Raw genomic sequence first — 23,673 nt, 5'->3', positions numbered from 1 at the left:
GCTTTTACAATAATGGAGTATATTTCCTTTCATCAGCTGTCAAAAGAGGTGGGATCCAGATGCATTAGGCACCCTGTGACATTTCCAAAAGATGAAAGTTTATGAGTTCCAAAGGATTGGATCCGAGATTTAGAAGAACTAATGATGGGGCTCCTGGGTGTCTCATTTGTTAAGCATCAGGATCCTGGGATCAAGCCCCGTATCAGGCTCCCTGCTCCACAGGAAACCTGCCTCTTCCTCTCCCACTACCCCTGATTGTTTTCCCTTTCTCACTGTCTGTGTCAAATAAATAAATAAAATCTTCAAATAAAGAAAAAAAGAACTAATGGTAACGCTTTTGGCCAGGTTATTTGAAAGGTCTCTACAAATTTTACCAGTTGAGTCTTTCTTTTTCCTTTTTAAAGATTTGTTTATTTTGGGAGAGAGAACACACGTGCGTGCATGCATGCAGAGGGGGAGGGGCAGAGGGAGAAATAGTGACTTGTTCATCCCAATTCCCATCCTACAGTGGATATATTCTCTCTGCTTGAGAGACTCTCAAACAGCCACCCTGCTGAGCTCAGAGCCAGACATGGGGCTTGATCTCACAACCCTGAGCTCATGACCTGAGCCAAAACCAAGAGTCGGATGCCTAACCAAATGAGCCACCCAGACATCTCACCAACTGAGTCTTAATAATTCTGTTTGTGCGTTGGACTAGCCCTAGAGATTGAAGGTGGGAAGCTCAGCGAAAGGGCTACAGCATCAGCCCCACAGCACAGACCTGTTGAAGTATTTGATCCGTAAGTGAGCTTCTGGGTCACTGTGAAGCTCAAGAGGGGGTCCTCAGGTACGAATAATCTTTTCTAATAGGATTTTAGCCACAAAAGCAGCAGTAACCTGTCTAAAGGGAAAGCTTCCAGTCCAGTGAGAAAACATACAAACCATGACTAAAAAATATTTTTATCAATGAGTTGGGGGAGGGTGAGGAAAACCTATTTGACAGACCTCTGATGGTCCATTGGGCAATTTAAAATGCCTGGGAGCCGTGTGGATGTGTCCCCAATACTGTATCTTAGACAGGTAGCACAATCAAGATGGGCACTTTTGCAGCCTTGGGAATATTTCTCAACCAGTGTTGTTTCATAAAGTCTCTCATTTCATCAGTAGTCCAAGGATTTCATGCGTGTACAGTGATTAGTAATGGGAAGTTTAGAGCCTTTGGCAAGACTGTATTGTTATTTGGTTCAAGCCAGAGTTCTCTCTGTTTTATTGAACCAACAATTATTAGATTTCCAATATTGTTTTGTTTTGTTTTGTTTTGTTTTTCCCTCTCTGGGGCCAACTGTTGAGCATCTCTTGTCAATTCTTTGAGATTTTCTTTTAGAGGAACATCCTTTTCGACCATGACTGAGGTTTGGTTACTGGTTCCTTCAAGAGTAGAGTTTTTAACAGAAACATCAGCAAGGTGGTTTCCTTTGGCCTCCAGGAAGTCAAGTGTCAAATACCCAGGGACTTTAACTCTAGGCAGAGGGGCTGGCAAAAGTATGGCCATCTAATAAATTTTGGACAGAAGAGCCATTTGTAATTTTCTTCTGTTAGAGGTAAGACATCCAACTCTTTCCATAACATCCCTGTCATGGGCTGCCCCAAAAGCTTACCAACTATCAGTGTAGATGTCTGTGGTTATGCCTTCGGCCACAGTTCAAGACCGAGTAGGACTAGCCTATAATTGAGACTGTTAGACTAAAGGTGAAGGAACTCTTTTAAAAAGAGTTGTAATTGTGTGCCCAGCATACTTACCACTTTCATCCTTTGGATAAGACCCATCAGTAAACCATGAAAGATCTGCATTGATATGAGTTTTCTGTAAATTATTACAGGGAGTCAAAATGTACCATGTTTGCATCAAGCAGTTGTGAGAGGCCTCATCAGTGAAGAGGGAGAGAAGAATGGCTTGGCTCAGGATGTTGCGGAAAGAAAGCATTGCAGGATGGACAGTTAGTGGGGGTATTACCCAGGAGGTGAAGTGACTGGCTGAAAGGTGTTTAATGTGGTGAGAATTCCGGAGGGCCTCTACTGTAAGGGACACAGAGATGATTGGGGGTGGTGGGGGTGATGGTTTCTTCAGTGGCTCAACCAAAAAGGCAGTGGCAGGAATGACTCTGAGACAAGAGGGTTATCCTTGTGTTTCAGGTTCCAGTTGTTGGCTATAATAATGCCCCATGGCTTGATGACAGTTTCCATAGTTTTTGGTGACTGCTTCAAGGGCATTCCCTTCCCTCTCACAAAAAGGAAAAAAGGAACCTGTTAATTGGGATACCCAAGGAGGGAGCTTTATTAAGCTTTTCTTTAAGGCCCCCAAGTCTGTGTCATCTTGGTCTTCCCAAGTAATAGGGTCATGTTTGTTGTTTTTCGGTAAAATATGTAGGGGTTGGGCCAGAAGAGAGAAGTTTGGAATCCAATTTTGACAGTAGGCAGCTAGCCCAAGAAAATTTCGTCGTTGGTGTTTCGTTTTAGATTTTGGGAAGTTTAGGATACCACTCAGCCTATCTGAACCTAAATAGAGCCCTTTTCCAAACTCAGGTGCCCTAAATATGGACCCCAAGCCTGAACAAACTGCGATTTTTCCCTGGAAACTTTATGTCCCTTAAGGCTAAAAGTTTTAACACGTGGCTGCTCAGTGAAGAGGCTTGGGGAAAGGAGCAGAGAAGAAACCCATCTACATGTAGTAACAAGGTGGAGCCTCCAGAAAACTTTATGTCATCTACATCAGCTTTTAAGGTTTTCAAGAAGGACTCTCCGTAAAACTCTGGGACATTACTGTGCAGGTGTATTGTTTTCCTTCCCAAGAGAAGGTGGACAGGTATTGGCAGGCCTTATCGACAGATGTACCAAAGGTAGCACTTTATAAATTGGTGACAGTGAAAATTTGGCTTTCAGTGGAGATGGAGGTCAGTGAAATATGAGGCTTAAGAACAACAGGGCGGTGAGGGGTAACGTTATTGCTAATGGCTCGGAGGTTTTGGACAAGCCTCCATCCTCAACAACTGGGTTTTCTCACGGGTAAAATGGGGGTGTTACAGGGACCAGAGCAGGGCATAATGAGGTACTGAGCCTCAGAATCTTCTGTTATGAGTTTAGTACCTTGAAGGATTCCTTTATTTATGAGGTATTAATTCTGGGGAGAGGTCTCGAGGGATTTATTTGAATCTTGATCTAGCCTGAAGAAGCCAAGGGTATGTGAGAAATACATACATAAAAATGAGTTAAGAACATTTTACCTAAAGGAAAACATAAATGAATCTAAATAAAAATAAGATACAGAATAGAAAGTAAGAGGACAAGAGAATATTTGGACCTTTAGATCTGTCCAGTTGTATTATTTCTGTTAATACCCCCCCACACTCCCACCAAATAAAATACTCTTCTATTGATTCCAATTTTTTGCACAAAAAAAAAAGTTCACCTTTTTGCATTCATTTTAGGTAAGATAGTATTTAAGGGTGACCACTGGTGAGATGTAGATAGCAAAATGCTTTACATTTTGGAATAGTATCACATGTTTTCACTGGACAGCATTGGAAATCTTTCCCCTCCTCATACCATTCTGTAATGTAGGCCTCACACGGTATGCTCTAGAATGATTTTAAGTTGGCTATGATTATGAGACTAAGAAACCATTTACTTGAATGACTAGCCAATTCTCTTGATCTTTATCATTTTACATTGAGAGATAATCACGTGTTCTCGAATGAACACACTGAAGAGAAAAACCCAAGTTTCCTGGGGCAAGTCTGGACTGAACTGTGGGCTGTTGTTGAGCCTTTAGCTGGCCATGCCACTGGGGAAAGTATATCCACTATCGGATGGGAAGTGGGTGGACAAGTCACTCTTTCTCACAAGGTATCCGTCATAACTAATATTACATCTTTAGCAAATGACTCTCAGCCACAAGATGCCCTGGTTGGTCTAGGGCCATTTTGTGATGCTTTCTAATAAAAGCATTCAACCATGATGTTCACCTATAACATTATAGTAAAACCAACAAAGTCAACCATTTCTTTCACAGAACTAGGAAATTACAGAATTTCTAAATATTAATATATATATACTGTGTGTGTGTGTGTGTGCACGCGTGTAGGCAACAAAGAAGAACCAATTAATGAATTCTTAAAGCCCTTTATGCAAAATATTCTGCTCTGTTCCCTTAACCCATAGCGCCATTTCTCTTATAAAGCATTTATTGGTAGATCCCTATCCTCACCTCAGTGGTTTTTACAACTAAAATATCATGATTTTTGAATGACTCATTCAGTTATTAAATAAAACTTTGGCAGTCAATCACCGACTCCAGGGTCCTGGTTAATTTTTAATTTCTTAAGTGTATAACAACCAGAGATATCTTGGGTGAGAAATCAGTTGATGGATATTCTATTTGAAAGTCATTATCTTGGGGCACCTGGGTGGCTCAGTCAGTTAAGCATCTGACTCTTGATCTCAGCTCATGTTTTGATCTTAGGGTCATGTGTCCCAAAAAAGCCATTGTCTTATAGTGTCTACCATGGATAATAGATGGACATGTATTCATGTCCATCCATGTTTATTAGTTTGCTAGGGCTGCTGTAACAACAATAACAACAAAAACACAGACTGAGTGGCTTAAACAGCAGGATTTTATTATCTCACCATCCTGGGGGCTCGAAGTCCAAGATCAAGGCGTTGGCAGTTTTGGTTCCCCCAAGGCCTCTCTTCTAGGCTTGCTGATAGCCACCTTCTCCCTGTGTTCTCACATGCCCTTTTCTCCGTGCTCACACATCCCTTGTATCTCTTTCTCTTCTTATAAGAACCCTAGTCGTATTGGATTAGAGCCGACCCTAATGGTCTCATTCCAACTTAATCACCTCTTTAAAGGCCCCAACTTTGAATATAGTCACTTTCTGAGGTACTGGGGTTAGGGTAGGGCTTCGATGCGTGAATTCGGGAGGGACACAGTTCAACCCATAACACTATGTGTGAAAACAAAAAAGTCTGTTCCATCCCTATAGTTTTCTTTGGGCTTATAAAATTCAACACGCAACGTGAACATTTTAGACAAGTCTGGCTTTGTCCTTATGATGAAAGTTATTTAAACAGGGAAATGATTCTTTAAAAGAAATTAATTCTCAAAAGTGTATATTCTTTTTTTATTTTAATAGATTTTACTTATTTGACAGAGATCACAAGTAGGCAGAGAGGCAGGCGGAGGTGGGGGGTGGGGGAAGCTGGCTCCCCACTGAGCAGAGAGCCCAATGTGGGGCTCGATCCCAGGACCCTGGGATCATGACCCAAGCTGAAAGCAGAGGCTTTAACCCAGTGAGCCACCCAGATGCCCCAAAAGTGTATATGCTTAAAAGTTCAGTGCCCAGGGTGGGGATAGGGAGGAGGGGAAAAATCAGGGATTCTTCAACTTTCGGGAACCTAACTGGGGGAAAAGCAGGATGTGTTGTTCTCAAAAAATTCACAGCTAATTCTGATGTGAGAGATAACCCACATTTTGGGAACCCATGCCTTAGTATTTCCCCTGTTCTAGAGCCCCTCCTGGCCCCAGGACAAGGCTGTCTTTCCTTTCGTGCTCTTCCCAAAGCAAGAACTAAACACAAGGCCAAGTCTTCAGGCTGCTTCCATCCCAATTTACACAGCTCTATCCACAGGGGACTCTGGGGAAAGCCAGGGCTTTGGCTTAGGTGCCAGGTCAATCCCTCCTTTGCCAAGTGCCCCAGCAGCACTCACACCAGCAGACCCATGCTTACATTCAAGAAAGACAGATCTAGACCCATCTGTTGGTCGTTGACCCACCTGGAGGCGTGCTGTGTACCATTCCATTCATCCTCCCACAACTCTGTTCCACAAGGTGCAGAGAGGGTAGTCTCTTACCCCAGGTGGGTAGGTATGACGGCAAAGAGTCAAAATGACATGTGCCTGACCCTGGTCTCTCGTCCTCACAGGGATTCTAGCCTTTTTCATCCATAGATCACACTAGTGTTCGATAAACCCCAAAGGACACCTTCTCTGACTGTTACTAAAGGCATAAAACAGAGGCGCCTTCGTGGCTTAGTGGGTTAAGCCTCTGTCTTCAGCTCAGGTCATGATCTTGGGGTCCTGAGATCGAGCCCTGCTTTAGGCTCTCTGCTCAGCGGGGAGCCTGCCTACTCCTCTCTCTCTGCCTGCCTCTCTGCCTACTTGTCTCTCTCTCTCTCTGTCAAATAAATAAAATCTTAAAAAAAATTAAGGCATAAAACAAAATACAGAGGATACAAAGGAAACTAGTTATACTGAAGTGTGTACAACAAGATCTAGCAACAGATCCAAACATTGCTGTAATTTCAAAAGAGATCTGCGACAATTGTAACATGATGTGGAAATAAGATGTGAAAAACTGTTCGTGAAAAAGTTAGGTACTGTGGTTTTCAGCCTACATTTATAATTGAAGGAAGTGCTAGATTTTAGTTAGAGTTTAGGGGAACTAAATAGGTCCTTTTTTTTTTTTTTTTTCCATTCAAGTTCACAAAACCTTGAATTCTGTCCACAGACCCTCCAGGTATAAGGATCCAGGTTAGGAATGCTGGGTCCATTAGGATCTATGCTGCTGTGAGGTCCTTCAGGAAGGTCCTTTTCTGGTTCTGATGTGGGATGTTAACTCCAGAGAGGAGGGAACACTGACTGTCCCAAGGCTTTGGGTTCTGCTTCACTGGTGAAGTCAGACTACCAGGACAGCTGGTCCCAGGGCTAACGGCTAGCAAACCCTTCTGACCTAGGGCTCATTCTTCGTCCAAACCTCAGAATGCACAAGGGGTGACTCTGGGAGCTGTTGCAGTGGCCAGCACATGGCTTGCTTGTGCGATACCTGGCTCTTTCACTCCACACATATTTAGTGAGAACCCTACTTTGGATCAGATGTTAGGGAGAGCTGGTCGAGTTCCGTCTGGTGGGGAGACAGCCAGGAAGGAGCATGGCATGGGGGACATGAATTGGTCTTCTTTGACCCATGAGGTAAGGTGGCAAGATTGGAGTCTGGGGTTTCTCAAAAGCTTCCCTCCAGGTTCCCCGCTGGACAAGCCCAGATAAGCAGGAAGGGACAGAGAGATCCCGAAGTCAGTGCCTTCGAGCCTTCAGGTGGGAGTAGTTTGCCTGGAGAACGGAGGCGAGACGGGGACTGGGGAAGTGGCAGCAGCAGCGGAGAGGAGAGAATGGTGAGGGCGCTCAGCCACAGATCTCCTCCCGAGGTTGGGCTGGGGCCACTGGGGCAGGGAGGTGGGGGGAGGCTGAGCCTCTGTGGTCCACAGGCTTATTTATAAGTCAGTTAGTGCACAGACAGAACCATAACAGCCACAGCAGAAAATTATATAACTAGATTAGAAAGGCCTGACAGGTGGCAGTCCCCTGAAAGGCTCCCTGTACCCCAGTGTGGCTCCTGAGCTGTATCAGGAGTTCAACCCGATCTTTGCAAGCGGGGACTGACTCATGAGAACGGGCCTGTAAGAGGTTTCTGGTGGTCGACCAGAGCCTACTCCTTCCTGGCTCGGTGTTAGGATAATGGGGTGGCAGGTTAGCTGGTGAAGCGGGGAGTTCGACTCAGTGCATGAGAGGGTTGAGGGCGGTTTCATCATCAGGCACATGGATGATCTGTCCCACGGAGCGTACCCCTGGGGCCCTCCAGGCGCCCTTGGCCACCCCCTCTCCCTTGGTAAGCTGCCTTCTCCAGCTCCGTTAGTACCACGGCTCCGGCGGCAGCGTCTTTCCCAGTCCGTTGCGCCTGAATCCGGTTTCCGATGCCCGTCCTTCCTCCTGGTCCTAGGATGCGTGCCACAGTGAGGCCTCGGGTGCCTTCTGCCGCAGGACAGGCTTCATGGCACAGGCCTGCCCTCAACACTGGTCACACTACCCATGCAGCCCCGCAGGTGACGAGCCGGTGTCATGCAGGAAAGGCCCATTTAAGGAACACGTTTTAAAAGAAGCTTCATCTGAGACAGTCTCTCAGGGAAAAACGGATCGAGCTGTAGCACTGCTTCCCTCTTTACAGTCCAAAAAGTCTTCTCGAAAAAGACCAGGGATTCAGAGGACTTGTGAATGAATTAGGGTCTTTCTGTGAGTTGCTCAGTTTCTCCGAGTCCCAGTGTCCCCTGTGAAATGGGTGGAATCATGCTAGTCTTTGGCATCCCTGTAGGACTTAGAGACCCTGGAGGTGCCCTCGATCGAAATGATCATTAAGTGACAGCAGCTGTGCTGGGCGGTGTTTCTGAAAATTCATTTTCTTGGCAGTCCGCTTGGAATGCCCGAACTGTCTTAATTCCTGTCTTCCAGCAGCTTTGACAAGTCCAGACATGTCCTTTTAGATTTTGCGTTCCCTTTCTGTTAACAGAAAGCAAGCCATCTAACAATACTTTAATAGAAAGTATTGTTTCACGGTGTAAGTTTTCCCACATTAACTGTTCATGGTTGAACTGAATTTTTTAAAATTCTAATTGTTTTCTTCCATTAAGAGACGTGGAGAACAAGAGAAAGATAATTCTGTTGTTTGAGAGGCCCCTAGGTGGCTCAGTGGTCAAGCATCTGCCTTCGGCTCAGGTCATAATCCCGGGATCCTGGGATCGAGCCCCACGTGGGGCTCCTTGCTCTGGGAGGAGCCTGCTTCTCCCCTGCCTGCCACTCCCCCTGCTTGCGCTCCTGCTCACTCCCTCTCTCCGTCAAATAAGTAAATAAAATCTTTTATTTTTTTAATTCTGTGTTTGAAATTCAGGACACATGTTCCGTGTGGTTCAGGTGGGGAGTGTCCCAGGCTGCCCACTGGCTTAAGACTCAGATTCTACAACAGGCAGTTCAAATTTTAGTGCCCACGAATCACCTCAGGATCTTGTTAAAGTGCTGAAACAAATTCGGTGGGTAGAAAGAGGGGCTGAGATTTGACATTTCTAAGGGCTCGGGGTGACGCCCCTGCTGCTGACCCAGGACCACACTTGAGGAGCTGGGACTGGATGGGAGGAGCCCAGATTACTTGGGGGTGAGAGCGCCTGGCCCTACACTGGTCCTGGGACCCAGGGATGGGACCCTGAAAACGGAGCGGGGAGGAGGATTCATGACTGGAGGAAGTGCTGGGAAGCTTCCTCGTCCAGTAGGTTCTTCAGCCCCTGATGTTTGCCCCTTCCCACGGCCACGGGCCGGGTTTTCCCTGAACTCTCCCAGCCCGCCACCATCTGACTTCCCCTTGTTCCCAGAGCTGTCGCACTATTCAGAAAGCCTTTCTAATGAAGTGTATTTCTAGTAAACAGCTTGGGACTCTGAAGTCTGGACCTTGTCTCTTTTTCCCCCTCTTTTAAAAAACTTCGTTCCTATATGGAAATGCCCAGTAGCACAAAGATGGCATCTGGCCCCCTTGCCCATCTTACCTGCCTGCCTTACCTTATTCCTGCCTTCTTTCCCTGGAGGACTGTGAGAACTTTGAGGGCAAGACCAGAAAAATATTCGTCTTTGCGTGCCTACAGTTCGTGCCAAGTCCCAGGCGAATGCCAGGTATTTGCAAGAAGAAAACCACCTTCCAGCTTATGCCGGCTCTGGGTGTTGTTTCCCAGATCTGCTCTGGTGGGTAAGGGAATTGAGCAGTGTGAGGCACCAATTTTGCTTCCAATATCTTAAGGCATTTGGGCTCAGAAACCTCCCCTACTAGGGTCCTTCCAGAAGAGTCACATCTTAGCAATGTCATAAAGATGATTACACCCCTTGGGGGCGCCTGGGTGGCTCAGTCGGTTAAGCATCGGACTCTTGGTTTTGGCTCATGGTTATGATTTCCAAGTCCTAGATCGAGCCCGGTGATGGGCTCTGCACTCAGCACAGAGTCTGCTTGAGATTCTCTTCCTCTGCCCCACCCCAACCCCCTCTCTCTCAAAAAAAATCTAATCTTCGTGAATAGCTGTCCCTTTGGTGGGAAGGAGGGAAGGAAGATTAGAACAAAGTATTACTAAAAAGTCTAATCCATGACCAAGTTTTGTTTGTTTTTGCTTTGTTTTTACAGAGTGACCAGCAAGACTGTTGAACGTGTAGCTGTCCAAGATGCCTGTCCCTCCCCCTCCAGCACCCCCGCCCCCGCCGACATTTGCTCTGGTGAGTGGCCCCTTGACGACCCCGAATGGTGCACGAAGCAGCCCAGATGAAGTCGAACCTGGGCGCCCATGCATTTGTTTTGCATGTATTTGCATTATGGCTTGAAAACCGTGGGGCAGGTTTTCCCGCTGCAAGTAAGCCAACCCCTGAGACCTGGGGGGCCGGTTGTCAGAGGTCTCAGGTGGTACAGAGGACATGTGTGGGGTGCACGTTCGTGGGGTTTCCTCTGTCAGGTCCATCAGGGAAACATCCTGTCCCTTCCCAGTACTGGGGTTCTGCCCGGCATGCTCTGTTGTCGTTCAATGGGCTTGACTTCTACCCTTTAACTTCTGGACAGAACGGTCCAGAAACCCTGGTCTATGTATGCAATGCGGTCATTCACGCTCCTGCAGACTCACTCTTTCTTTTTCTCTGACTTTCCCTTCTTTCCCTCTTCCCTCCTTCCCTTCTTCCCACTCTTCTTTTTGGCAAATACCATCCACTACTCCCTCACTCCCACTTCCCCCACACTCACATCCTTCTTTAAATCTGTCCTTGCAGGGGCACCTGGGTGATGCGGACAGGTAAGTTTCCAACTCTTGGTTTCAGCTCAGGTTGTGATCTCAGGGTCATGAGGTTGAGCCCCAGATAGGGCTTGTGCTCATGTGGAGTCTGCTCGAGATTCTCTCCCTCTCCCTCTGCCCCTCCTGCTCATTCTCTCTCTCTCTCTCTCTTTCTCTCAAATAAATAAATAAATCTTTAAATCTGTCCTTACATTTAGATGTCTACTTTCCAAAGGAATTTCTTCACTGGGCTCCTCCTGGTCTCTTGATAGACCTATCCTCAGAAATTAGTGTACCTTCTTACAGGAAGCCAGCAGCCCTCCCCATGGTGACACAGAAAAGGCTCCCAGATGCACCCCCTTGCCCCATTACCTCCCTCAGCATGAGAAGGCTTCACTGCTGATGGGTCCTTTTCACTTGGGGAAATGGAGGCTCAGAGACGAAAAGTCTCTTGCTCAGGCTTCCACAGGACACATTTATGTAGCCCATCTGAGGTTGGAACCCAATTAGAAGAACAAACAATTAACCAGCTTGTTGCTACCCAGTGTGGTCCTCCAGCTGCTGCTTAGCGGCCCCAAGGAGACAAGTACAGAAAGAATAAGCATTAAGAAACACAGCAATTTGACAGTAGTGTTATGTCTGTTGTTTCTAAGATTGTATTTCGTGGGTCTCTTTTTTTAAGTAATTCATTATTCTTTTTAAAAATATTTACTTACTTGTGTATTTTTAGGGAAAGAGCGAGAGTGTGCACGTGTGAGCAGGAAGGGGGAGGGGCAGAGGGAGAGGGAGAGAGGGAATCTTCAGCAGACTCCCTGCCCGGCCGGGAGCCTGACATGGGCCTCGATCTCACAACCCTGAGATCATAGCCTGAGCTGAAACCAACAGTCAGATGCTTAAGGGATTGAGTCACCCAGGTGACCCTAATTCATTTTTCTAATAATTAATTGTGATTTTACAGAAGTATCATTCCAAGGTGAACTGGGGGAAAAAAATTGAAATTGATCCTTCACTCAGATAAGTTTGAAAAATCCTGATCCAGGGGCGCCTGGGTGGCTCAGTGGGTTAAGCCTCTGCCTTCCGCTCAGGTCACGCTCTCAGGGTCCTGGGATCGAGCCCCGCATCAGGCTCCCTGCTCAATGGGGAGTCTGCTTCTCCCTCTCTCACTGCCCCTCCCCTCATGCATACTCTCACTCTCTCTCAAATAAATGAAATCTAAAAAAAAAAAGAAAGAAAAAGAAAGAAAAATTCTGATCGAGCTAACATAGCAGGATTTATTTATCTCTATTTCCCCAAAAGTGTGGTTTTATCCACTAGCTAGGTAGTATGTGGATTTTTTTTTAATTTTAATGCTCATGTACTTATTTTAATATGTTCTAAAATTTATAACTATTACATTAAACTAAGGGTTTAATGGTGAGTTAATTTAAAAGAAAATATTCACTGAAAAATTGTATAAATAATATAGTGAACTGACTTAATGAAAAATATTAAATAAATAGTAAGACAGAGAGCTGAGAAGACATTCAGGTGGTACTGCAGTGACTGAAATTTATTCCATCAACTCATTTCTATACTTTATTTATTTATTTATTTATTCATTTCTATCCATTTTTATGTGACCTAAAGCAAGATCCTAGAGAAGTAGGGTACAGAGACGAGCAAAGGGAAAGGTGGGTTGGTGGCTGTCGCAGGGCACTGTCTGGTGGGACAGCTCAGTGAAGGGCTCCAGACTGCCCACCGGAGAGGAATTCGCGCCCAAGGAGATCAGGCACCAAAAGACACTTGGAGGCATCACGGGAGGCCGGTGAAAATTGTTTCATCCTTAAAGAAGACAGTAGGTGATCTTAAGAGTTCACCCCAAGATGTCCAAGATGTGTCATCAAGTTGAAAAACTAAGTTTCAGAGCAACAGAGGATGACTCCATTAGCACACTGGAGCTGTGCATGTAAGAGCCCTTCTCGAACGATCGGAAGCTGATATTCACAGGCTTGCTCAGGGCAGTGTCGCAGGCAGGTGGGGAAGGGGTATTTTGTTACTTTTCTTAACTGAGGTATTATTGATTAAGTCCTACAGCATGTTGATTTGCTACATTTTTGTATTTAATGTAATTACCACCTGAGCTTAGCTAACACCTCTTTCACATCACGCAATTATCATTCCTTTTTCCTGGTGAGAACATCAAAGACCCAGTCTCTTAGCAGCTTTGAAGTTTATAATACAATATTGTTGACTCTCATCACCATGCTGTACTCGTCCAGGACTTGCTCGTCTTCTGGTTGTGAGTTTGTACCTTTAACAGCCGCTCCCTAGTGTGGGCAAGGTGCATGTTAGATACCACGTTTCCCCTTCTGCAAGTTACAGGGGAAGCTCTGGAATCACACTGCCGGGGTTTGGATCCTAGGGTCCTCCTCTAACTGTCTCGGTGACCGGGGCAAATGATTTTACCTCCCTGTGCCTCTGCTCTCTTGTCTCTAGAATGGAAATAATGACTCACAGGGCTGATGAGGACTAAATGAATTAATACACGTAAATGAGGTAAAAGCAGTGCCTGGCCCATAGTACACGCTTTATAAAATGTTAACTGCTGTTATTATGAGCAAGTAATACCTTATAATTATTCCAGGACCCTTTCACCTTAACAGAGAGCTTCTGTGTATCCTGCTTCAGGGTTTTTCTTAGCTTTCCTTCTGCCTGAGCTCGTAATAAATCGCTGGGTGAGGTAGCAAGCTAGCCGGTTCCATCTTTACCTCCTACGCCCCCCACCGGCTCCTCTGGAATCAGATCCTTCCAAAAGGGCTAGGACCAGCCTGAAAGGCCTCTGAGGGCTGCTGGAAGGACCACTGGGTTTGGGGAAGTCACCTCTGCCGAGGGCCAGGCCAGACCAAGCCAGTTTCCCCATGTGACAGACCCAGGCACATGCCTACTACTTCCGAGTCCTGTGCTCTAGGCTCTCAGTGTCCCTGCTCCCTAAAATAACCCTGAGGAGGCAACATCCCGGTTTCATAGTACGGATCTTTCCCAGGCATTCCAGAAAAGTGAGAAAACACCTAAGCATTTTAAAGCAGCACCTTTGTCCACTCTGCAATCTCTGTGAGCTAAGCTTTCAAAGGAATTCTTTGTGAGAAACACCTTAGGCAAGGACATGCGGGAACTTCGGGGGCTTATGGACGTGTTCTAGATCTTGAGTGTGGTGGTGGTCTCATGAATGTATCCTTTTCAAAACCTGTAGAACTATACACTAAAGTAGTGACTTGATTATTATGGAAATTACACCTCAAATCTGCCCTAACTTAAAAAGAAAAAAATCTTTGTCAATGTAAACAGAGGGAATTATTTTCTAAAACTTGGATGAATTTAAAACACATGCAACTGACCCTTTTTGCTAGAGACAATTTTCCCCTTGCTCCAGATTAGCCCTAAAAGATAGGAGAGAGAAGCTATTCTTCAGGACACATTCTGGAGTATGAAGCCTTGTAGTATCTAGCAGAATCTCGAAATTCCCTTCTTGTTTTGAGCCATCCAACCCTGGCTCTTTTGGTGACCACCAGATTGTGGTCTGAATTTTTAGAGACTTTTATCAGGGACTGACTCTTCCTGCATTAAAAATGAATGTAATTTATTGCTTCATCTGTTCCCAAATGTCTGGGTCTTAAAAAGAATGACAGCGGATCTAAAACTTGTGGAGAATTTACAACCATTGCCAAGAACCTCAGTAACAAGCTTGCAGTACTCTAGCTGTCCCCTCTGAGTGTTGTAGTATATGATTTTAATTCAAGAGATGACTGTAAGTCTGCATGGTTTCCTTTCAGGCCAATACGGAAAAGCCTACCTTGAATAAGTCAGAACAGGCTGGGAGAAATGCTCTTCTCTCTGACATCAGCAAAGGGAAGAAACTGAAGAAGACAGTCACCAATGACAGGAGTGCGCCGATATTGGACAGTAAGTGAAAAAAGCTGTTTTCCATGGAGATAAGTGATTTATGGCCTAACAATCAGCCCTATCCTTCCAAAAAGTGGTTGGTTTTGTTTTGTTTTGTTTTGTTTTGTTTTTGTTAACAACAGCTGCAAAGCTAGCAAAATAAGGGACTGTATCACTCATTGTGGCCACAGCTCCGGCTTGGGTTCCCTCTAATGCTGCAGGAAGCCAGTATAATAATTCTTTGTCCAAGACACACACAGCAGTGATTCTCTGAATTATTCACCACACTTTCTGGAAGTTAACCCGTTACTCTTTGCACCACAGATCAAAAGGCTGCATGAAATATGGAAAGAGCCCCAGCCTTGGAATCAACAGGTGTAGGTTCGAGTTCTGGCACATCCATCACTTAACCATCTCCACACATTATTGTTTTCCAGTTGTAAAATGGAGATAATGGCTGTTCTGCTGTCCTCACAGTTTGCTGTGAGCAGCAGACGAGACAATGCAAAAGTGTTCTGTGGGCTGGGATGTGTCATTCAAGTGTAAGGTATGATTTTCTGGAGCTGGGAGAGAGAGAGGAAATGAGATCACAACTTTGCTTATCTACCCATCGTAAGTCTGAGGAACTTTCTAGAATAAGCCAGGGGATGTAAAAACAAGCAGGTACCCACAACACAGAACTCCTGTTAACATTTACCACAGAATGAAAACTTATCCATGACTTGAATCTACTGGTAGTTAATAACTAGGCCTTGAAACTGTCTCCACACATTCCTAGACCCTTCCACTGCCGGCTACCCATATCCTACACCCAGATCCCATTTGGACTCAACAGGAAATAGACTGACTTTCCAAAAATCACCACAGGGAGTTTTGTAGATGGTGACCAGTGGATGCAGGATTTTAGCCAAGTCGAGGAGTAGAAGTATTTAGGAAGAATTTCTAGGAAAAGCGCCTAATGAGTAGAGAAGAAAGAAGGCTCAGAGTTAGGTGAGAACATTAGTATGGGAGGAAAATGGAAAAGAGGAAGACCAAGACAAAGGCTTTTGCACATTGCTCTGCTGTGTCAGGTTGTGTGTTGCAGGGGAGAGAGTACACCATTCTCCAGAAGAAACTATGGGGACTTTTAAACTTGACTGGACACAGTTACCTCTTAGTCAAAATGTCCACGAGGGGCACTGGGTGGCTCAGTCGTTAGGCATCTATCTGCCTTGGGCTCAGGTCATGGTCCCAGAGTCCTGGGATGGAGCCCCGCATTGGGCCCCTTGCTCAGGGCGGAGCCTGCTTCCCCTCCTCCTCTCCCCCTGCTTGGGTTTCTTCTCTTGCTCTCTCTCTCTCTCATCAAAATTGTTTTTGAAAAGCTTATGAAACTGATCGGGTTATTTTATAATCCCTTAATCCTCCTGATTGGTGTCACAAAATTCTCCCTGAAGGGAGCCCAGCACCACTTACCTCTGGGGAGCCTTGGTCCAAAGCTGTCTGAGTCCCAGTGCAAGGTATGGGGCCAGAGGCGCTCTGCACACTGCTGACGTCAGGAACACAGCTCAGTCGTTCTTTCCCCTAGGAGGGGGAGCCGGGGGCTCGAGAGAGGTAGATGTGAATTCCCCACTGATACTGAAGAACACTGGACAGTCTGTGGCCTATTCCTGAATCCACTATTAGAAACTAACTGTATTCTTCAAGGTCCCCTTCTCCTGCCATTCAATGGAAAGAAATGTTAGCTCTTCTCCCTTCCAGCGGTTCAGTGATGTTTATGAACGTGCTTTGCTTCATGTACACAAGATGCAAGCCAGCTCATGCCCTGTCGTCCGTGCACTTAGCGGACGCTGGTACCGTGGTCATGGGCTCTGTAAGTGGCATGGTCCACCCATAGCTTTATATTTGTTTGCAGCTGAAGCCTGCCTGGGTTCTATGTCAAAATGTTGACCGTGGTTATGCAGGATAATGCTCTTATTTCAGCCTCGTCCTGCAGTGTGACTCCTAAGGAAGTGACCAGGAGCCAGTAAGCGTTCATCAACTACTTTAGCTTTTCTCTCTGAAAGATGCTCCAAAGGTCTGTGTTAAGAGCACTGATGAATGATGTCTGATAGTGCATCAGTCTCTTTGAATGTCCGCTGCCATGTAAAGGTATCCTCTTTAAATGCAGCATTCCAAAATGTATCATTAATTAATGAGTAATATTTGAGTGTCAAGAGCATATTATTATTATCAGTAATAATTAAAATTAGTAAAAAAAATTGTAATTTCGTAACAGGAGCCATTTTGCATATACTTCTGGAAATTGTTATTGTAATTTGATTTGTTAGGTGAGGTGATCCTTGTCAGTTCATGATCAGGTTATTTCTTCTTTCAGCAGATTTCCCAAAGGTATCCCAGAAAGCTCCACCCCTAAAAAAAGTGCAGAGCTAACACAGGCTTAGGATCAGTCTAATCGAGAAGAAAAGAAAACACAAATGAATAAAAGTAGGACTCAGCATAGATTAGTGAGAGATTTAATGCAGGTTTTTTCAAAATTAAGGATGCTGTGATGCATTTATATGCTAAAACATGTTAAAATCTTAAAGAAATTAATGTTTTACAAAAAGCATAAATTTATCAAAATTCACTCATAAGGCTTCAACGAGCATGGCGAAGTTGAACACTTTTTCTAGCTTTCTCTCTAAAGAGCTTTAGAGCCAGATAACTTTATCAGTGAATTCTTCCAGATTTTAAGAAACAGCTTATTCAAAGGCTATACAAATCATTCCCAAACATAGGAAGAGAGGAAAAGCTATCTGATCGATATAATGGGATTCACATGGTCCTAACCTCAAACTTGACCTAGGCAGCACAAACACAAAAAGAAAGCTATCTATCAGTGTCCCAGGAGACCTGTGGCAATGTCTGGAGGCATTTTTATTTGTCACAACTTAGCCAAGGTGGGGTTCCTACTGACATCTAGTGGGTGAAGGCCAGGCATGCTGGAAACAGAGAACAAGACAACCACCCACAAAGAACTATCTGCCCTAAAGTGCCAGTAGTTCCCGGGTTAAAGGCATGCTCATTAAAAGCAAACTATGGTTGCCTGTAGCAATATTAATAATTTATATCATATGGAAGTTCAGTCATCAAAGTAATTACTTATATAAACTAGAACAAAGATAAGATACAAGAGGAACCAAAACCTTTATTATTTGGAGACCATATGTCTAGTAGAAAATCCAAGGTAATAATTTTTAAATAAATTTTAATTTAGAAAATATTAGCAGAATGGTTTATTAGATGTCAAATGAAATTTTCTTTCTTTTAAGGATTTTTTAAAATTTATTTGACAGAGTGAGAGAGATCACAAGTAGGCAGAACAGCAGGCAGAGGGAGATGGGGAAGCCGGCTCCCTGCAGAGCAGAGAGCCAGATGCGGGGCTCGATCCCAGAACCCTGAGATCATGACCTGAGCTAAAGGCAGAGGCTTAGCCCACTGAGCCACCCAGGTGCCCCGAAATTTTCTGATGCCAATGATAACCAATTACAAAAGGGGGCAAACACCCCTTTCACAGTTTCAACAAACAAAAATGTATCAAAGTAACCTTAACAAGAAGCATATGTGACCCATATCAGGAAAAATTATAAAACTTGATTGAATGTAGCAGAAGACATGGGAGAGTATACCATGTTTCCATATAGTCTAAATATCATAAAAGTGTCAGTCCTCCCTTATTGATTTGTAGATTTCATATTGCCTGTCAAAGACTCTAGAAGGTTTTCCAGGGATAAAACTTTAAACAATGTTAAACCTCTTAAATACAAACATACAATACATACATACATCATAAATTGTATGAGACACTTCTTTAAATTTTTTTTTAAGATTTTATTTATTTATTTGACAGAGATTACAAGTAGGCAGAGAGACAGGCAGAGAGAGAGGAGGAAGCAGGCTCCCTGCTGAGCAAAGAGCCCGATGTGGGGCTTGATCCCAGGACTCTGAGATCATGAACCCGATGTGGGGCTCGATCGTAGGACTCTGAGATCATGACCTGAGCCGAAGGCAGAGGCTTTAACCCACTGAGCCACCCAGGCACCCCGAGACACTTCTTTAAAAGGGTTATAGTCATGGCTCTCATATAGATATAAAACAAACATATGTCAAATATTTTATTTAAGTCATTAACTACTGAGGGAGGTAGTATACTGTTACCAGTGCAAAGGAGAGTTCAAAGTACCACACACATCAGAGCTGAAATGAATTTACAGATAGGTAAACCTGTGTGAAGTCAATTGCATGACGCTGAACACAACTATTTTACATTTCTATGGACAATTATTATCAGGTTTCTGCAACTTACAGAGTTGTATAATATGTCATAGACAAGGGAAATAACCCGAAAGGCTAGACAGGATACTTAGTAATCTTCTTTTTACTTTCTTTTTCTTTCTTTTTTTTCTTTCTTTACATTGTTGTCTATTTACCCATTTCAGGATCCTCCACAGGCTTGGGGAAGTAAATACAAAATAAAACAAATAAATAAATATAAATAAAAATAAATATAAATAAATAAATAATAAATATATATTATATATAAATTAATATATGAATATATAAATATATATGAAATATATGAATATATATAAAATATATTAAAATACATATAAATATAAATAAATAAATAAATATAAATAAAACAAAATCTTTGTACCATCTTCAGCTGCAGGGAGTTTTTTAAAATGTTTAAGCCTACTGTTGGGCTTTATGCTATTAGAAAATTGAAATCAAACCATGAGGTCATCAAATAAATAGATGGTCAAAAGAACCACAATATATTCATGCCCTAAAACACAATGTGGTCCCTTAAACTTGTGTTTTCAAAGAGTATTTGATGACATGGGAATGCTAACAATAAAGTGTTAAGTGAAAAGAGGAGGCTAAAAGCTGTTTAGTGAATTTGGTCTTAATTTTGAGAAAAAAATATAAAATAAAAAAGTACTAGCAGGAAAAAATACACCAAAGTAGTGTATTAATTTCCAAAATTACGGGATATTTTATTTTCTTCCTTTTATTTTTACGATTCTCCTTTTTACCACCTTTTATTATATCTCCCCCTCCTTTGGGATTTGCTTTCTTTGAAGATTCTTTTATTTGCCAAATCTTAGGATACAGGTAATAACTCATACAGCAGCTAGCCAAGCAGGGAGCATGGGGGCAAGGCATCATCTATCACTAATTCTCCTGCTCTGGGGCCTGAGACCGCCCTGGAGTGAAAAGCAAAACCCTTCCTTTTCTGACCAGGGGTACGGTGAATTGTTAAAATACTGCTTTTTCATGAAATCCCAGGAGTCACGCACAGGCCCAGTTGGAGCCAGCTCCCTGTTTGACCCACATTGTTTATTGTGTACTTGGGCTCAGGCTGTACTCTGGTGCTGTTTTCATACACAGTGAAGAGAGTGTTTCCTTCCTTCTGCAGAACCTAAAGGAGCCGGTGCTGGTGGCGGTGGTGGCGGTGGTGGCTTCGGTGGCGGCGGCGGCGGCAGCAGTTTTGGAGGAGGTGCCCCACCTGGCTTGGGAGGACTGTTTCAGGCTGGGATGCCGAAGCTGAGATCCACAGCCAACAGGGATGGTGGTAAGGAGAGTTTCTTTGTCTCTTAGCAACAAGGTGAGGCCAAGTTTCATGGTTTGGAGGCTTGGCATCCCCTCTAAGGCACTGTGCCCTTTAAAACATTTTAGATCGCTTGAAATGTAACATTGTTTTACAAGAAAGACTCTATTTAGCATCTTTTTTTTTTTTTTTCTTAAATCAAAATCAGACCACTCCATGGAGCTGTTAAATATTTGCCCTGTGTCCTCAGGGTAACTTGTACTTTTTTGTACTTTTCTAAAGGGTGAGCTAGAGTGGGAAGGAAAAGGAGGAGCAAATGGAACTGGCCACTGCTGGAAGGTCTGCCTGGTGACCTGGCAAATTCACCTTTTCTTTGTGAGGCAGCCTGACCCAGCTGTCTAGTATGGAAAATACCTGTGAGCCACTTTCCAAAACACTGTGGAGTGTGTTATATGGAATGTAATTACATGTCTCACTAAATCTAGAAAAGTGTTTTGCATGACAGACATCTGGCATTTGAGGGCCAGTGATTCTAAATATTGTCTGCACAGACACGTGGAAAGGAGTCCTATGGGATTGTCTTGAACCTAATGGCAGAGAGAAAAATGGAACCTGGTCATGCCCAAATAAAAAACCTTACAAAGTACATGAGGCTCAATAAGTTTTACCATAAAATTTTTGGTATTAATGTTTGTTGTGTTAGAAGACTTTTGTTTCTAATTCTGCGATCGTTTCGTATGTCTCCTGGGAAAGTGTGAAATTCTCATGATCGTATAAAGACAAAACCACTGAATCCTCACGGTTAGCTGACTATTTAGTGTTGGATGGTCAAAATCTAGAAAGATACTTAATATGAGAGATTCTGTCTTGCCAGACCTACATTCACATTTAAATTTACTTACTTAAGGGGTGCCTGGGTGGCTCAGTGGGTTAAAGCCTCTGCCTTTGGCTCAGGTCATGGTCCCAGGGTCCTGGGATCGAGCCCCACATCGGGCTCTCTGCTCAGCAGGGAGCCTGCTTCCTCCCCACCCCCCCGCCTGCCTCTCTGCCTACTTGTGATCTCTCTCTGTCAAATAAATAAATAAAATCTTAAAAAAAGACTTAAAAAAATAAATAAAATAAATTTACTTACTTAAAACCCACCAGAAGGACTGAGGCAGCTGACAAATGCAGACATTCAGTGCTTTAACAACAGGTGAAGAAATTAAGGCAAAAGACAAGTGGAAGTAAATTCATAACGTGAAGAAGGAATTATGTTCGTGCACAAAATGGTGTACCAGATATACACATCGGCCTAGTGTACCGTCCACACAGTGAACAGTTCATGTGATGTACACATGGCGAGTAATCCAGCTTCAATCTGATACAATTTATCACAGGTTGGTGACCTAGAAATATACCACACAGTCAAGGGAAACACACCTTTCTTCTGGTACTGAAGTTGAAATAAATTCTCTCTAGAGTTCATGTTACTCCGCTGTATGAATCCATCCAAATGTCTCTCATTGTGCCTTGGGTGAAATCTGAAGTCCTCTGGGGGCACCTGGGGTGGCTCAGTCCTTTAAGTGTCTGCCTTTGGCTCAAGTCATGATCCCAGAGTCCTGGCTCCTGTCTCAGCTGGAAGTCTGCTTCTCCCTCTCTCTTTGCTCCGTCCCCTGCCCCCCGCCATGTTCTCTCTCTCTCTCACACACTCTTTCTCTCAAATAAATAAATAAATGAATAGTCTTTTAAAAAAAAAAAAAAAAGTCTGAAGTCCTCTGCTTTATAAGGGTCCTTATGACCTGGCCCTTGCTGGCCACTCAGGGTCCGCTTGCTTCTCCAGCTCACCATGCCAGGCACACAGACCTCGGTTTTTCAACCTGAAGCTCATTCCCACTCCAGGGCCTTTGCACCTGCTGGCCCTCTGCCTAAAGCACCTTCTTCCCTATCTTTCTATGGCTGGCCTCAGCTCAAATGTCGTATCTTCAGAAAAGCCATCCCCAGCCAGCCACCCCATCTATCTGGTCTCCCCATCTCACCTATTTCAGTTTCTTTTTAGTACTTACAACTATCTGCAAATGTTTATAAGTTTGCTGGTTTATTATTTATCTCTCCCACAAGAATGTAAGCCACGGGAGAGCAGGATTTTTTTCTTATTTTGTATATTCTTCTGGAGTTAGCATCTAGAATAATGGCTGGTATATAGCTGGTACTCAATTAATATCTGGTATGGAATTAATTAACTCACAGTTGAAGTGGTAGAAGTTTCCAGGGTCACCATTTTTTGAGAATTACCTTAGGTTCCAAGAGATTCTGGGGTGGTGATTTGAATTTTTCCATAACTTTGTTTCCTTCTGTTGAACCAAAGCAGTTTAATATTAATTGCATAATAGGGTTGTTCTCTCATGCCAGTGTTGACGTGGAAGGTGATTCAGTGAGGAAAAGAACTTGTGTAGTTTGCCTGCTTCTTTGCAGATGAAGACCAACCACCGGTGTCAAGTCTTTCAATCAAACTCTGACCATTTCTTTTTCCTTTGTTAGTTCTTTCTTATTTCAGTTAACGATTCTTCCATGACATTTTTCTACCTTCTCTTGGGAAATTTATTCAAAGGGACTGGGTAAGCCCTCCCCAATGGAGATTTACCTTGAGATAACTAATTTTCACCTAACATGGCTGTTATTTTTTCGAACCTGAGAGGTACAGCAGGAGGACAGGGATGTTTGATAGGGAGGAAAGAAAATCATTAGCAGACATGCCAACACCATCCTGTCCTTTTCTTCTCATGATGAATGGGGAGCTCTCCTGAACCACTGACAACTTAATCCTGGTTCTTGTCCACACCTAATGCCAACAGGGCTCTCCGGCATTTTTTTGTCAGCCTACAGGTTGTAGGACCCGAAACTAGCAGGTGCGCAGGGATCTGTGATCTGTTCTTCTGTCCCCCAGAAGAACCACCAGAACCTGATGTATATAAATAATAGCTATATACTTTAGAGCATCTAGGAAAGGACTTCCATCCAGTAGCTGAGAATGTACTCTAGTTCTCTGATTCCTTTGAGAGGGGGTCCTAATTTTCTAACTGGATTTTTTTTTTCTTGTTCTTCAGATTCTGGAGGAAGCCGACCCCCGATTTTGCCACCAGGAGGAAGAGCCACATCTGCTAAGCCTTTCTCACCCCCAAGTGGCCCAGGGAGGTTTCCTGTGCCTTCTCCCGGCCACAGAAGTGGTCCCCCAGAGCCTCAGAGGAGTCGAATGCCTCCCCCGAGGCCCGACGTGGGCTCAAAGCCTGATAGCATTCCCCCTCCAGTTCCCAATACACCAAGACCCATTCAATCAAGCCTTCACAACCGGGGCTCCCTACCAGTGCCTGGGGCCCCCAGGCAGCCCAGTCCTGGGCCCACCCCTCCCCCCTTCCCTGGAAACCGAGGTGCTGCTTTTGGAGGAGGCTCCGTCCGCCAGACACCCTCCAGCTCCTCCTCGCCCTTCTCCAACAGGCCTCCCCTGCCCCCGACCCCCAGCAGGGCCTTGGAGGACAAACCCCCCCC

General features: G+C 44.2%; 1 protein-coding gene across 1 annotated transcript in view; it reads left to right on the top strand.

Moving 5' to 3' along the window:
* LOC116866928 (WAS/WASL-interacting protein family member 1-like) overlaps positions 1-23,669 on the top strand; it is a gene marked incomplete at its 3' end in the record, with an annotated part of 104,474 nt that extends 80,805 nt beyond the window's left edge. The window contains exons 2-5 of the mRNA XM_032856201.1: positions 10,028-10,116; positions 14,468-14,597; positions 20,017-20,172; positions 23,235-23,669. Of these exons, the coding sequence (XP_032712092.1) occupies positions 10,066-10,116; positions 14,468-14,597; positions 20,017-20,172; positions 23,235-23,669 (772 nt within the window). The remainder of the gene's footprint in view (positions 1-10,027; positions 10,117-14,467; positions 14,598-20,016; positions 20,173-23,234) is intronic.
* Between the last annotated feature and the right edge of the window lie 4 nt (positions 23,670-23,673).

The sequence above is a fragment of the Lontra canadensis genome, unplaced genomic scaffold (assembly GCF_010015895.1).
Source record: "Lontra canadensis isolate GAN:19392208 unplaced genomic scaffold, GSC_riverotter_1.0 scaffold11, whole genome shotgun sequence".
Lineage (NCBI taxonomy): Eukaryota > Metazoa > Chordata > Mammalia > Carnivora > Mustelidae > Lontra > Lontra canadensis.
Note: the sequence above shows the minus strand (reverse complement) of the source record. Positions and strands in the feature narration are given on the sequence as shown.